Below are 16901 nucleotides of genomic sequence, written 5' to 3'. Positions count from 1 at the left end.
ATTTGAAGATCGCTTCTTCAGATGATAAAAACACTCTAAATGAGGCACTCCTAAAAACTCAACAATGGTTAACTCATAACCATCTATTGTTAAATACTCTCAGAACTGAATTCCTTCTGATTGCCCCCCCCCAACCACTCTGCACTTACCCATGACTGGCTCAAACAACTTACTGCTCTTAACTGCACACCACATGTTGTTGACTCGGCTAAATCTTTAGGTATAGCCTTGGACAAATACCTGAATATGCAAGATCACATCAGTGCTACTATTAGGGGAGCCAATATTCAGCTCAACACCCTTAGGAAAATCAAGCCAGCTGTACAATCCCTAGTTATCTCACGCTTGGAATATGGTTTGGTGACCCTTGCTGGGCTACCTAAAACTAGTTTGGCTGTGCTTAGAGCCACACGGAACGCTTCGGCCAGACTCATCACTGGCTCTAGAAAACTTGACCACGTCACGCCAGACCTAATTCAACTAAACTGGCTGACCATTGGAGCGAGGATCAGGCTCAAGATAGCTTTCCTTGACGCACAAAGCAATTCATTACAACACCCCCGCTTACCTGGTAAAAAACCTGAGCTATCTGGCTCGAGTCAGAACTTCAGAAGCTCTAACACCCTATTATTGAATCCTCACAAATTCAATAAGAAAGGAATTTACAATCATGCTTTCTCTGTTCGCGCTCCAAGAATATGGAACGCTCTTCCCCCAGAGATCATACCCAACCCATCTACTGCCTCTTTCAAAAAACATGCCAACTGGCTACTCCTGAATGACCTCCAACAGCATTAACACGGATATTATCGCAATCTACTTCTTACTCCGGTCTGGATACTCTCTTGTAACGTGCTGTTTCAATTGGGTTTATGTTTCTTCTCTGCTGAAACCATTCTGGTCCCACTACTCTAGCGGACTCCCCATGCCCCCCTTTGACCTTGTGTTTTGCCCCCTTGACCTTTTGATTGTTAAGTTATCTCTTCTGATCCATTTTGTTGTTGTACTGATACTTACGCCACTTTGTACAGCGCACTGCTACCCGTTTGGGTCATGTTCGCGCTTTATAAAACTTTTCAAATAAATAAATATAACCTGAGATAGAGATAAAACCCTGTATTACACGCCTTTTGTTTATTCTTCAAAAAGATGAAGAGACAGGTTTTTACAGCTCCCAGCAATCAGAAGATGGCCTCCTTTCATGGCGTCTGCCAGACAGGACAGGAAAAGGCAAAAGTATATTTTATTGTTTTATGGCCTCTGCAGTTGGGGGGCAGTAACAGGAGTCACAGTTCAGTTAGACATCACAGGTCCTCAAGCCTTGGGATGCATACATAAATATTTCCAGGGGCACGCTTATATTCCTGAATTAGACTGGATGACCCAGTGTATAGTAATTGTATAGTTATTTAGTCCCTGGCGGCACAGCACCCAGGATAATAAACTGCATTGCTAGACACTTATAAGGTCCCAGCACTGTGAAGCAAAGCACATGGGTAAATTATATTGTCATTTACACCGCCAATAGCTTTAACTCTCGCAAATGCGAGACCTATTGCATTGCAAATGCTTGTTAATACTTACAAGGACAGGGTGCATTGAATTGAAAACATAGGACATGTGTTTCCGTTGTACATGTTCTAGTAGTGAAAAACTCATTTTTCACTGAGCAGGCCTATCTTTCCCATAGGTTAACACTGGGTTACCTTATTAAACTTAATACGTGATAACTTCAGTTTGGGAACAAATAGGGAAATAGTGTTTACACTCAAATACAGTTTAATTGAAAAGCCTCTGTAGTGGTGAAGTTGAATTTAAAATGACAATTTTGAAAACGCCATCTTTAGAAAGTTATTTTTCAGTTTTATAGAAAATTGGCATTTTTCTGCTAAAATTATTTGTGCCTTTTTGCCAGTGTCCTCAGTTACATGACTGTGATTGGCTCACCTATTGTGGGTTGTGTATTCCTTCCGGACACTGAGCAAAGCATGTGAGGGGAAAGGACCTTCCTGATAGAATGGCTGGGGAGAAGCTGGGCCCTACCTTAACTACATTTCTAAAGACTCTGCTTGCAGCACACACAAGGGAACCCAACATCAGGCCTGTCCTTGCCTTCGTCACCCTGGACAGTTCTGAGACAAGACCAGGGGATGGGGAGGAAGAACTGACCAGAACCAGTTTTAGTGTTGGTCGGGGAATTTCCCCACACAAAGCTGACACTAGTATGAAAATGGGACCTTCAAAGCATCCCATCAGAACACTCCTAGTCGTTTGGAAGATTCAGAAGGACAGCCCTGCTGCCGGAAGGACATCATTGCTGTCTGGAAAAAAAGACTGGATCTGCTGGCCTGGATCACAAGGGTTAGTCAGCCGATGCCCTGTGTGAGCTACAGAGACACCACAAACGTCCAGAGACCCCCTGCAATTGCCCTGCTGACCAGTACCAACGAGACCTGCCTGGACCTGCCTGAGCCTGCTGTTGACCTCTGTCTGAAGTGAGTCCTGATTCACAACAGGTGACCTCAGGTCCTGGATAGTTCGCTGGCCTCAGTGGAAGCTCCTCCTGCAGAAAAGGTGAAGAAACAGATGTTTTGGGCTCCTCTTGGCTGCAAAGTCATTTATTTGTGCCAAATATGGACCAGCAATGCAAAGCTCCAGTAGGACTTGATCTTCGCTACGACAACGACCGTTCACGATGACTGCCAATGGGAGGCCTCTGCCACCAAGAATAGTGCTCATTGTGAGGACTTGAGAAAGTAAGGGCCAGATGTACGACCCGTTTTTGCATGCGCAAACGGGTTTGCGACCCATTTGCACATGCAAAAACCTACAGGGCCATGTACATTCCTAAATAGCGAGACGCAATTTATTTGCAACTCTCTAATTAGGAATTGCGAGTCGCTATTAGGAAGGGACGTTCCCTTCCTAATAGCGACCCTAAATGCCATGTATGACTGTTTTACAACCGCAATTGTGGTCGCAAAACATTTGCAGTTTACCACCCTCTTTGGTTGGCCAGCCATTCCCAATGGGGTCGCAAATTGAGAGTGGCTCATTAATATTCATGAGCCTCGCATTTTGCGACCCCATCGGGAATCGCTAACAGTGTCTCTGACACTGTTATACATTTTCTCTTGCGACTTGCAAATTGCGGCTCACAATTTTTCGCAATTTGCGAGTCGCAAAAGCAAATAGTCGTACATCTGGCCCTAACTTCCTAGTGGGACTACCATAGTCCTTGTGTCCAATCCTCACTCCATTGCTATTGTCCGGACCTTAAAACTTTATCTCACTTCCTTGTGACCAGATACCTGAAATTGGCGCTTTGTGTTTCTTGGCGCTATTTCTACTAAAAACTTTAAAAATTAATAAATTTGGTACTATTTATTGGATTCATATTGTTTTGGTATCATTTTACTTATTAAAATAAACTCTATGTTTCTAAATTGCTTTGGGACTTTTATAGTCCACCCTCATATAGATTGTGGTTGTTGCTTGAGTGGGGTTCTCACCCCATCAACTAATATCCCAATATCTTTCAGATACAATAGAGTGAGACCTAGTGAGACCACAGGAGGAGGTGTAAAAGCACAAGACTTGGTAAAACCACAGGAGGCGGTATAACAGAGAGAGACCTTGAGAGACCACAGGCAGCATAACTCAGCGAGACCTAGTGAGATGACTGGAGAAGGTACAACAGAAACAGGCCTTGTGAGGCCACAGGAGGGGGATTTAACTGAGCGAGACCTACTGAGACCACTGGAGGAGGTACAACAGAGCCAGGCCTTGTGAGGCCACAGGAGGGGGTATGACTGAGTGAGACCTAGTGAGACCACTGGAGGAGGTATAACAGAGCCAATCATTATGAGGCCATAGGAGGGGGTCAGCAGAGCCAGGCCTGATGAGAGCACAGGAGGGTACAACAGAGTCAGGGCTGATAGGAATTTTAGGAGGAGTACAACAGATCCAGTCCTTGCGAGAGGACATGAGTGGAAAATAGAGCTGGGCCTTGTGAGACCACAGGAGGGTAAAACAGGGCCATACCCTGTAAGACCAGAGAAGAGTGCACCTGAGACAAACCTGTAGAGAATAACCAAGACAGGACTTGTGAGATCACAGGAAAGGACAGCAGAGCCAGGTCTCAAACGACACCAGGAGGAATACGATGGAGGGAGACCAGTAAATCCACAACCAGGGCTTACAACACCACAGGAGGGGAGAGCATAGAGGAGGGTACAACAGAGACAAGGGCATGCGACTACAAGAGGGGTACAACAGAGACAGGAGTCATGAGACCACAGGAGGCTAAACAGGGCCATACCTTGTAAGACCAGAGTTGGGTGCACCTGAGACAAGCCTGGTCAGACTACAGGGGAGTATAACCAAGACAGGACATGAGATCACAGGAAAGGACAGCAGAGCCAGGTCTCAAGAGACACCAGGAAGAATACGATGGAGGGAGACCAGTAAATCCACAACCAGGCCTTACAACACCACAGGAGAGGAGAGCGTAGCCCGGCCACGAGGCCAGAGGAGGGTACAACAGAGACAAGGGCATGAGACTACAAAAGGGGGTACAACAGAGACAGGGCTCATGAGACCACAGGAAGGTAACACAGGGCCATACCTTGTAAGACCAGAGTCGGGTGCACCTGAGACAAGCCTGGCCAGACTACAGGGGAGTATAACCAAGACAGGGCTTGAGATCAAAGGGCAGATTTCACCCAAACAGAAACACTAGAACTGTTCTCCTTGCAGTGCTAGATGATCTTAGAATGGCTGTGGATGTTAACAACACAAGACATGAAGAACGTATGTTTGTTGATATGTTTTTTCACTTTTAACCCCTTAACTGCTGGGCCTACCCTCCAACCCCCCTCCTCCCCCAGTGCTGAGCCCTTTTTTGGATATTTGGGGTAGTTCGTGCTTAGGCCCCTGTAACTTTTTAGCCATATAAGGTATCCATGTCAAATTTCCGTCCTTCTATTCCAACATCCTGAGGATTCTAAAGGTATCCAGGGTTTGTTGATTCCCCTGGAGGGGATCCAGAAATTAGCCAAAATACAGAAACATTTTGAATTTTGGGGGAAAAATGGGAAAAAAGTGCTGCCGATGAAAGCGTCTGTTTTTTTCCCTGCAAATGATATCAACAAAAGGTTTGTGGTGCTGATATCACCATCTTCCCGACTTTCAGGGATTGACAGACTTTTGTTGGAAAACCAAAATGTTTTACACAGTCTTGGCATTTTACTGGGACATAGCCCATTTTTAGGCCTCGGCTAGGCAGCGCATGCGCTGTCTCGTCGAGAGGTGCTGTATACAGTATTGTGGGGGAAGCTCCGCCCACTTTCTGCCCATGCTTTTGATTGGCTCAAAACTGAAATGCTGCAGTCTGATTGGTTGCCGGCGTATTAGTCTCGCCTCCTTACTGCCATGACGTCATGTTTATCCTTCCAAGGCTATCAGCCCCTTTACTTCAGCAACTCTTTTGTTCCCCTCCCTCCCCCTGTTCCTTCCCGCAGTCTGTGACTTCTCTGGCCACCACCACCCACCCACCCACCCACCCACTTCCATTCCTGCCTTCTTCGGTGCCCGCATTTTTGTTTACAATGCAATAGGACTCGCGTAAATACAAGTCCTATTGCATTTGTAAATGCTTTTTAGGTCTCGCCTAAGCCAGCGCACACGTTGCTCGGAGAGAATTTAGTAACTGGCTTTTAAAAGTGCAACCAAAGGCTTTTCTCGGCCTCCAGCGTGCGGGAACGCGCGCGTGAACGTGCACATGAGTCATCTGGCTTTTGTAATGGCTCATTGAGTCTTACAATGCTTCTCCACCCCCCCTCTCTCTCTATGCTCTCGCTCCCCCCTCCCTTCTCCCCGTCGCTCTTAGTCAGTTTCATTTGCATCTTTTATTTTTATTTGCTGAGAGTGCGCGCATTGTGCTTACGTTTTGTTATTGTTAAATAGAGTGCGCGCATTTTGCAATCACCCCCTCTCTCTCTCTGCTTCCACTCCCCCCTCCCTTCTCCCCGTCAGCTCCATTTTCCTTTTTTTTGTTTTTTAGCTGAAAGTGTTCCGTTTTGTTCCCTCTTAGTCAGTTTCATTTGCCATCTTTTTTTTTTTTGCTGAAAGTGCTCCGTTTTGTTCTTGGAAAATAAATAGAGTGCGCTCATTTTGCTTACGTTTTGTTATTGTTAAATCAATAAAGTGTGCGCATTTTCCAATTACACCCTCTCTCTCTGCTTCCACTACCACCTCCCTTCTCCCCCTCCCTCCTAGTCAGCTCCATGTTCTTTCTTTTTTTTTAAGCTGAAAGTGTTCCGTTTTGTTCTTGTTAAATAAATAGAGTGCGCGCATTTTGCAATCACCCCCTCTCTCTCTGCTTTCACTCCCCCCTCCCTTCTCACCCTCTCTCTTAGGCAGTTTTATTTTCATGTATGCTTTTGTGCTGAAAGATTTTTTGGTCTTAAAAAATGAGGGGCTGCACCAGTGAATCTACACTGAAGGGAACTACTTTGCATGTGTTCCTTGTGAAAGGGCTGCATGGCATAACTCATAGTGAAGTCAGCCAATGGCTGAGGAGGGCTGATACAATACCCCTTAATGTAGGCTGGAAGAGCAAGCATTGGCATAGCCAATAGGTCTCGCCTTCTGGACCTTATAAGTGTTTAGCCAGGCAACAGTTGATGTTGTTGCACCAAGGATATTGTGCTGCATAACTAAATACTTATAAGGTCCCAAAAGCGAGACCAATTGGCTATGCCAATGCTTGTTTTTCATATCACTGGTTGCCAACATTCGCACTTTCTTTTGCCTGACCTGTCCAGATGGCTATATTGTGCATGCGTCGTCCAGCAGCCACACGCTCCTGCTCATGAAGAGGAAGGTGTTTTCCAGGAGAGCCGGAAGAGAAGCACGCCGCTAATCGAGACAGAAAGCACGCCCGATGGCAGAGGCGGGACTTCCGAGTGACTGAGCACTGTCACAAGAGGCAATGATGTTTCCCCGAAGCCCCCTGCTAGTTCTTCACTTTTTTGCACTCTCAGTTCGCCTTAGCCACAGTTTAGGTCATGTGATCGCTGAGGCGGGGCTAAGACAAGCAGGAAACAGACAGAAAGTCAACCAGCCCGGGAGCATTGAAGCAGCTTTGTCCCCAAGCATCGTGCCTTACTATTTCCAAGTTTATTTATCGAGCGCTTCAGGAACCACCGACCTACAGATCCCCCCCACCCCCTCCCCTTATCTTTGAAGGAATCATACAGCAGACGACTTCCAGGTTTGTTTTGGAAATTAACCTATTTTTAATCGAAACTGAGGACAAGTTGCTTGTCTTGATTCTGCTGCATATTTTCAGCAATCGCTGACATTTGCATTTCCATGGCCTTCTGCTCCCGGACAAGATGGAGAGATAGCCTAGGTGGGTAATGTGCCCCCTGCATAGATCTCTGTGTCACCTGGTTTGGAGTAACAGAAGGGCCACCTCATCCTTTTATTCTTGAATGGCTGATAACATGAGCATCTTTGATTTGGCTAACAGAAACATCTGTTGTTAAAGTGCTTGGAAGCCGCTCAGTCGGTGGCGTGTGCTACATGAATGGTCAGTCCTGTATAAGCTGGCCTCGGCCCTGCAGTTATTGAAGCCCGTGCGCAATGTCAGCGCGGATATTATATTTTTTAATACCAGCAGAGGTCAGTAAAACACAAGATTTGCTTTCTGCTGAGGGACTTCCTTTTTTTATTTTTATGGCAACTACTTCTATTTAGCTTTCTTGATAGAAAAAGACCAGCAGATGTTAGTAAAATACCAGAATCACTTTAGCATTCTCTAGATTCCAGTTTATAGAAATAGTCTTCCACGAGCACCTGTAGACAATAATATTGTTTTCAAATCTTGTATTTTCAGTGATATGACCACTGAAGGCCCTGCTTTTATATTAAAAACAGAGCTTTGGACTATACCATTTTCTGCTGTGTAAGACCCGGGGTCTCCAGGCCCTAAGGGCGGTAACGTGACACGAGCGGCTGGGCACCCAAAGGCCTGTGTGTAAAGCAACCATACAACACGCACCTCTCATGGAACGGGGAACACACACAATAAGGGACGCCACACTGTATTTTTTATGCAAAGATTCAAGTTTATCCAAGCAGATCGAGATAGATGCAGTTCATGAGATATAGGTGCAATTCATGAGCTATAAATGCAATTCATTGAGATGTACATGCGAGTCATGAGATATACATACCATTCAGGGACTATAAATGCAATTCATGAAACATCAATGCACTACAGGAGATATAAATGCAATTCAATGAGATGTAAATGCAAGCTTCACTTATTTTGGCGTTGGATTCGCCAGCACCCTATTCACCAGCACGTTGTTTACCAGTATGCTTCCTGAAGGCTCTAGGCCACCCTCGTGTGTCTGACTCCCCTTAGTAGGGTTCGGGGGAACGTAGTGCCACTCCTGCGGGCGTGCAGGGACCCAGGGCAGACCTTGCGGGCCTGCCGCTTTACCTGTAGCGCCTCAGTGGCGATTACCGCGCTATACGCGCTAAGCGGTGAATACCTCAGAACGGAGCATCTAGGATAAAGCGCTACTCGTAATCGATAGCAATAAACACTTCACAACGGAGCATTTGGAATAAAGCGCTACTCGTAATCAATAGCACTGAACACTTCACAACGGAGCATTTGGAATAAAGCGCTACTCGCAATCAATAGCACTGAACACTTCACAACGGAGCATTTGGAATAAAGCGCTACTCGTAATCAATAGCACTGAACACTTCACAACGGAGCATTTGGAATAAAGCGCTACTCGTAATCAATAGCACTGCAGATTTCAGAATGGAGCAGTTCACAGAGCACCACGAGTCTTACGGAGCGAGTCTCTCGTACTCCGGTGCAGTTCGTGGGGCACCACGCTCCTTGCCAGTCACGGGGGAACAAGGGGGCGGATCCCTCGGCGGGGTCTCTCAGTCGAGGTGACCAGGGGACTCCCACGGAGAGGGAACCCGGGCTCAGGGTACGGTGTGGCTCCCAGCCAGCAGGGGGCGCACCGGGATCAGTCCCAAGCCTCCGAGCTTACCTTGCTCGACGTCGGGGAGGCGTCCTCCCTGGCTCCGCAGTCCGCAGGCGATCCTGTTGCGACGGAGGGGCCGGTCACAGCCTCTCACACCTTCACCACAGCTGCGACGGCAGCGACGGGGCCCCGGGCTTCTCCTCGGGCCTCACGATGTTGAGGGGCACTCTTCCGACCTCCGGGCCACAGCAGTGAGCGCGCTTCAGCCTCCACACCACAGGGGGGGCTCAAATTAAGCAGGGGAGCTCCGCGCTCAACGGAGCACGTTGCCGGGGATCCCAGGCCAGGTCAGGGAGCTCAGGGGTCACAGCGCTTGGACCTGGTTGATCCTCAGCGATTCCACAGTCAGCTTGGCATCTAGTGTCAATGTTCAGTCTGGACACGCAGTCTCAGCATTCAGTTCCTGCAATTAGTTGCTCTAGGAAGTCTTGATGGCGCAGATGTATCTGGCGCCCTTAAGGGGTTCTGTTACAGGGGGGTAGGGAGTGAGTTGGCGACTAGGTCCTTCCTAGTCAGGCTGGGCAGAGGTGTCCTGGGTCCTCCTACTGCTGGGCAAGATCAGTGGGTTTCACAAGGTCCCTCACTCACTTAAGAGGCAGCACCTAAATCCTGTCACTCTCAGAGGCATAAGTCCCTGGCTAGGCCCTACCGCCTACACTCCTGCGTGGATTCTCCAGCTCTGCTTTACCCCTCTGGCCAACTAACTACAAAAAGTTCCCTCCCTCACTTAAGTAGCCCTAGGTCAGGTGACCTCTAGCCAAGGCGGCAAAAGTAAAACCCCACCTCCCTTCTAGAAGGTTCCAGCACATTCCAGGAGCTTCCCCATTCTACCTATGGGACAAAAAAGGCGGGCTGGTGTCGCAACATTGTTGTGGGGTCACAGCCAGCTCCTGGCAGCTAGGGTGCTACTATGAAAGACCACTCTGCAGTAGCAGGGGTCTGTGGCAGCCATCTTGGGAGAAGTAAAAAAAACGAAAAAATGCAGGAAAAAGGGCCAAGTCCAACATGCTGAAAGGCAATATTTCTCTCCATGTGTTCCCATACCTGGCGTGTCACGCAGTTTGGTGCTTACTCCCCGTCCATGTTAAAGAACAGTAGATGTTTCAGCACTCAGGCTAATGTGCTGCATAGCTAAATAAAGGCAAGACCGATTGCATTGCAAATGCTTGTTGCTATTTGTTGCGCTTTCAACCTCCTTTCAGTTAATGGTAAAAATGGGTATGAAAGCAATAATGATCCTGGAAAGCTATACATTTCTGAAAAGTAGACAAAACTCTGAGTTCAGTAAGGGGTCATTTGTGTAGATTCTTCGAGGTTTTCTTATAGAACCAAACAGTTAAAAACAGGGAAAATTGAAAATGAGTTGAAAATTCAGCCATTTGTGCCAATGTTGTCACCGGTAACTTCTTTTAAATATGACAGATTTTTTAAAGCAATATACCGTCACATCCACAGGACCCTTCTGGTTGTGGGGATATATAGGACTTGTAGGTTCACTAAGAATCCGATGTGCCCAGAGCCAATAACTGAGCTGCACGTTGCGATGGTTTTTCATTGTGTACCGGGTGTACAGCAATTCACTTGGTAAAATAAAAAGAGTGAAAAATAGGTATCGTGGAAAACTATGTATTTCCGAAATGGGAACAACAAAAGGGTATTTTGAAGCAGTGGTTATTTGCAGAACTCCATATATGTTGGTACCTATACCAGCAAGTGAATTAGAGGGCTTTTTTGAAAATTATACTTTTTTACACACTGTCCTACATTTGAAAGGGATAAATGCATATAAAGTCAATTGGCAAAAACACTTCTTCTACTATTCTATGTTTCCCGAAGTCTCCCAGCAAAAACGGTACCTCACTTGTGTGGGTAGGCCTAGTGCCAGCGACAGGAAACAGCCCAAAACGCAACGTGAACACACCATATTTTTACAGTGAAAACTGACCCTTTCTTTGTGAAGTGCCTAGCTGTAGTTTCTGAACCCTAGCTCTGCCGGCACCTAGGGAAACCTAGTAAACCTATAAAAAATTTTAAACTAGACATCCAGTGGAATCCAGGATGGGGTGACTAGTGTGGCTTTTACCAGGTTCTCTTACCCAGAATTCCTTGCCAACCTCAAACTTTATTTTTGAAAAAACACATTTTCTTCACATTTCTGTGATGGAAAGTTCTGGAATCTGCGTGGATCCACAAAATTCCACCCACCCTGCATTCCCAAAGTCTTCCGATAAAAAGATACCTCACTTGTGTGGGTAGGCCTGGTGCCCGTGACAGGAAACGGTGCAAAACACAACATGGATACACCACATTTTTACAGAGAAAACCAACCCTTTTTTGCAAAGTGCCTAGCTGTAGACTTTGAACTCTAGCTCTGCTGGCACCGATGTAAACCTTGCAAACCTATAAAAGTTTGAAAACTAGACATCCAGGGGAATCCAGGATGGGGTGACTTGTGTGGCTTTCACCAGGTTCTCTTCCCAGAATCCCTTGCAAACCTCAAACTTTGTAAAAAAACAAAACCATTTTCCTCATATTTCTGTGATGGAAAGTTGTGGAATCTGTGTGGATCCACAAAATTCCACCCACCCTGCATTCCCCAATGTCTTCCGATAAAAATGTTACCTCACTTGTGTGGGTAGGCATAGGCCACGCGACAGGAAACGGTGCAAAACGCAATATGGACATACCACATTTTTACAGTGAAAACTGACCCTTTTTATGCAAAGTGCCTACCTGTAGATTTTGAACGCTAGCTCTGCCGGCACCTAGGTGAGGTATCATTTTGTTCGGGAGGACAAAGAGAACGTTGGGTGGTAGTACATTTGTGCCGGCACGGTGATCCCATGCCAAAAAGTATGGAGAAAGTGATTTTTTTACTTACATTTGAGGTTTGCAGGCGATTCTGGGTAAGAAAACGTTGAGGGGTCCACGCAAGCCATACCTCACTGGACTCCCCGAGTTGTCTAGTCTTCAGAAATGAGTGGGATTGGTAGGTTCCCCTAGATGGCCGCGATCCCGGGGGCAAAAAACGCCAGTGCCCCCTTCCTACAAAAGCAGGTAGTTTTATGATGGGTAATTTTGAAGTCTCCACAATATTGTTTTGGGCCCTTGTCTGTCATGGGTACTTGACCCACCCACACGAGTGAGGTATCATTTTTATCGGGAGACCTGGGGGAGCGCTGAGTGTCTGGAAATTTGTGTCAGTCCGGTGATCCTACAACTTTCTCACACAGACATTTGAGAAAATTATGATATTTTCAGCAAAATGTGAGGTTTGCAGGGGATTCTGGCTAGGGAAACGTTGGGGGATCCACGCAAGCCATACCTCCCTGGACTCTCCCGGGTCTCTAGTTTTCAGAAAAGTGTGGGCTTGGTAGGTTACCCCAGATGGCCTCTTTTGGTATTATACTGACTGATCACCACCAGTCAGTCATAAAATGCTTCTTGCTTATTTCCCACTCCACTTGGAAATTCACAAGACAAATATTCATAAATTGGCCCTTTTAATTGTATTGCACTACACATGGAATCACTTCCCTCGTTTCACCTGGGTGATCAGTTTCCATTCTGAAATGGTCTACTTTTATATGTTGTTATTTGCACTTCCCTTTCTACTACTAAGGAGACTTCGCTCTCCTTGTGGTGTACTAATGTTTACTTTTCCGCACACTATTATTTTTTCCTCAGGATGGTCGCATATACATACAATTTTATATATATTTTAAATAGATTCTGACAAGATCTTCTCTGTATCTCTCGGACTACTTTTGGACATTGTCCTTACTACAGGGCGCTCAGGTATTCTATATTCTTATTAAATCTCACTACTAATGTTTATTCTTTCCTTGCATGCAAAATGGAACACTAAACATGCATATTTCTTCGTATCTTAGAGAGCACAATGCATGCAAAATCTAGTTTTTCGCTTGTATTATAATATATACAGGCATTCTCTATGGCCCCCTTCCTTGGGTTCTTATCTTTCGGTCAACATCGCCTATCATGGGTAACACTTTTTATGGCTTTGAGGGAGCTGATGCTACAATGCATTTTTACACAATATCCTCATTGCGTTGTGACCGGCATATATAATTTCATGTCACTATTTTCCTTCGCCTCATCACTGCTATATGAGGTTGACACTTATGAATTTTACGTAAAAGATCGCATTAGAGACGATGTTCCATTCCAATGTATGTATTTTGTCTGCAGCCTTGACAAAGCCCAATGGACGAAACACGTGCCGGCTGCTTGTGCTCGTATACACCAGATAATGGCCATTCCTGCTTATATATAAACCGAACATTGTGGAAACTACAAATGGAATGAAATAACTTCACAAAAAAGAACAAAACATTTGATGGACTTCATATTAGGACTACTTTATTTATTAAATGGAATTTCTATGTGTGCTCCAGTACTTATTATTGTGTGTATTTGTTGCCAAGGACATTGTCCTAAGCAGGTGAACACCCTAGGTGGCAGGGTGTCTGTAGTACCATGGTAGCACCTCTACCCCACATGAAGAAATATATTTCTGTTTTAAAATCCTTAACAATAGTGCTGAAAATTGGATCTGCAATTGTTGTGAGCATAGCCACCATATGTGTCTGTATAGTTAGGAAATGATGACTTAGTTTTTGCACAACTCTGAATTTAGGAAAACCTGGGGGGACTTTTCCAGAATGGGCTTGCTTTTTCTGTATGTTCAGGGTACTTTTCGTACGACTTCAGATAAGCTTTAAAGATACAAATATGTTTTGTGAGGACAGAAGCTAATTTCTGTGGCAATTATTTCAAGACTCAAAAGAGTTTGCTGAAAACTTGCAGGGATTTCTGAAAATTTAAGAGAGTTTCCTGATGACTCAGGGAGGGTTTCTGAGGACTTAAGATTTGTTTTGAGAATGTAAAGTGATTTTATGAGGGTCTGAAAGTACCCTAACACTTTGTGTGAGCTCAGTAGTGGCATTTACACACAGCAGCATTGAAATCTGCTCCTTGCACACTGACAGGAGGATAATAAACCAGCCTTACCTGCTTAGGGTGCTTCCGACATCCTGAAAAACAGAGAAATAAACACAGTGAAATCAGTTTCCACAGGAGATGTTAAAGTTATGGCAGTATTTTTGGGAGTGAAACACTTAACTACCTATGGTAAGAAAATAGTGAGTGGGGTCACATGACAGAGTACATTCTGGGGTATTGCATGACTAAGAAGAAAATGTGATATTCGGAATGGTAATGACACAGCACAGTGTCATTCTGAATGGAGTCACAAAACACAGCACATTCTGATATTCTGAATGAGGTCACTTGGCACATTGTATGACGTTCGTAACAGGGTCACATGCATGGGCATCATTTAGGGATTGCCAGGGGTCGCAGCTGTGACTCCTGTCTTGCCCCTTGTGACCCCTGGCACTGCTTGTGCGACTTCTGGATTCAGAGGTAGCAAAATGAGTACCGAGAACACAGCGGAAGCTCGCCCTTATGGGAGCCGTGCTCCACCTTTGTATTTCAAACAATTTTATATTAAACTAATAGTGAATAATAGATTATTATTCACTGTTAGTGTAATAAAAAATGGGGCACGAGGATCTAGAATGAGTACTTGTGTGGCAGATGACAAATAAAAAATGGTTTTAAATGTACGTGGGGTACAAGCTTGGGGATCGGAGTGTGGTTGTGTGTTTGTGAATGTGTTTGTACGTGTCAGCATGAGTGTGTGTAAGTAACAGCGAGTGTCAGTGACAGGTAGTGTGTGAGAGCCACTAAAAGGGAGTGAGAATAAGTGAAGATGAGTGTCAGTGAGTATGAGTGAGTCAGAGTGCTTGAGTGAAAATGTATGAGTGAGTAAGAGTTGGAGTGAGTGTGAATGAAGGAGAGAGAATGAGTGATACAGAGTGTGTGAGAATGACAGAGTTAGAGAAATTAAGTATGTTGGAGTCAGAGTAAGAATGAGTGAGAGTGAGGTAGACTGAGTGAGAATGAATGATTGAGTGTGGTTGAATAAATGTGAGTGAGAATATGATGTAATGCTTGCTAGTCTGCCATTGGCCCTTACATACTGAAGGTAATTTGTGGCTTATAAAGGGACCTATGGAATAATTCTACTGCTGGAATACTGGAGGCAATTGCTGGCATGGACAGGCACCTGTGAAAAACACTGCTACTGGCAGACTGGAGGCAATGTTTGGCATAGGGGGTAACTGTGGCAAGATACTGGCACTAGCTCATTGGAGATGCTTCTTGGCATAAGGGAGGAAAACCATGACATATGGTGGGCAACAATCACAAAATTCTAGTCCTGATGTACTAGATGTAATTCCACCCAGGTGCGAATTCTCCATGGGGGCATTGCCCCCCTGTATTTGCTGCCCCCCTGGACCCTAATATGCATTTAGACAGTTTATATTCCCGGTCGCGGTGCTTATATTACAGCGGTGGGCTGGCTGCACATTGCAAGCAGTAGATTTTCAATTTATGAGTGGGCGGGGGCGTGGCATCATTATAGACAGCACCAGAAGAGTGTCTGGGTCTAAAGATGTGTAAGTGCGCATGTCAGGATGGATGGATGTCTTTCTATGACCAACCCGGCATGCGCTCATAAGGCCTCTCCTACCCGCACAACGTTAGTGAGCCAGGGATCATATCCGCAGCGACCCCGGTCTCCAAAGGTGTGCTGACTTTGCCTGCTCCAACCAATCCCGACGCTGCTCTTATGCTGTGAAGCAGCTTCTGGATTGGCTAAAGAGGCGAAGAGTAGACCTAGTCTCGGAGGCAGCAGGTTTGGCTTTACAGAAGGACATGGCCAATCACAGTATGACTTTATTATGAAGTCACGCAGTGATGGGTCATTTTCTAGCCCTTGCTGCCTTTCCTTCAGTCGCTCTACTGTTACCACCTCATCTTCATGCCTATCCCAGGAAGTAGCAAAGACGAGGGCGAGAAGCGATTCGAGTAAGTAACAGATATGGTAATAAACTATTTTACAGGATTAATGTTTTCTCAAGATGTTTTACAAGACAGAAAATTAACCTGGTAAACTGACATAAGCGATGCCTGAGAAAATTATCAGACTATAGAAAAAATATCATGAAAATGGGCCATGAAATTTAAAGGTGTAGAGAGCTAAACAGAGGAGTGAAAAATAAAATCACAAGGGGAAGCCAGATGAGTGAGGCACAAAAATATACATTTTCTGATTGGTAAAATGTAGACTTCATCACTTAAGTGTTACCATGCTACCTCGGAGACGATCTTAGAAGGCCAAGCGGCACTAAAACGGAAATACAGTACGACTTCAGGATGATAACATTTCAGAATAATAAGCAAGCGTCCCATAGCCGTATGTTGGTTCATTACAGTAGGACTGCAGGATGATATATGTTTAATAATAAGCAAGCGTCCTGTGGTCATACATTAGCTAATTTTCAATTAAATTACTGTCTAGAATTATGGGGAGAAAATCCAGAAACATTTGAAGCAGGAGTCTGCAACCAGTCGGTTACGAGCTACTGATAGCTCGCCGACAACTTGTCAGAACCTCGCAGCCTGACCCCCACTTTTGTATCCTGTCATAGCAATTTTGTTTATTTTCAGCCCTTTTTGGCCTCTTATCCATTCCTGCCTGCTTTCGCACACACCAACTGCTCCCATTGGCTACTAAGCTTCACTGGAGAGGGGTGGGGCAAAGCGAGTGACGTCAGTTCTGCAAGAACAGTGTTAGACTGCCCACAGTCAGCGGCGAATGCGGATTTGAAACTCTCTCTAGAAACAGAAGTGTATCAGCTGCTTTGCTAGTGCGGCGCCTGTGGA

General features: G+C 45.4%; 1 protein-coding gene across 1 annotated transcript in view; it reads right to left on the bottom strand.

Annotated features, from left to right (window-relative positions):
- The window catches only part of LOC146869613 (E3 ubiquitin-protein ligase TRIM39-like), a 120873-nt gene that overhangs the window by 34904 nt on the left and 69068 nt on the right, over positions 1-16901 (bottom strand). Inside the window, exon 4 of the mRNA XM_085608644.1 lies at positions 14118-14140. Coding sequence (XP_085464770.1) covers positions 14118-14140 — 23 coding nt within the window. The remainder of the gene's footprint in view (positions 1-14117; positions 14141-16901) is intronic.

Source organism: Triturus cristatus, chromosome 1_1 (genome assembly GCF_964204655.1).
Source record: "Triturus cristatus chromosome 1_1, aTriCri1.1, whole genome shotgun sequence".
Lineage (NCBI taxonomy): Eukaryota > Metazoa > Chordata > Amphibia > Caudata > Salamandridae > Triturus > Triturus cristatus.
This window is presented reverse-complemented; position numbering and strand designations above follow the sequence as displayed.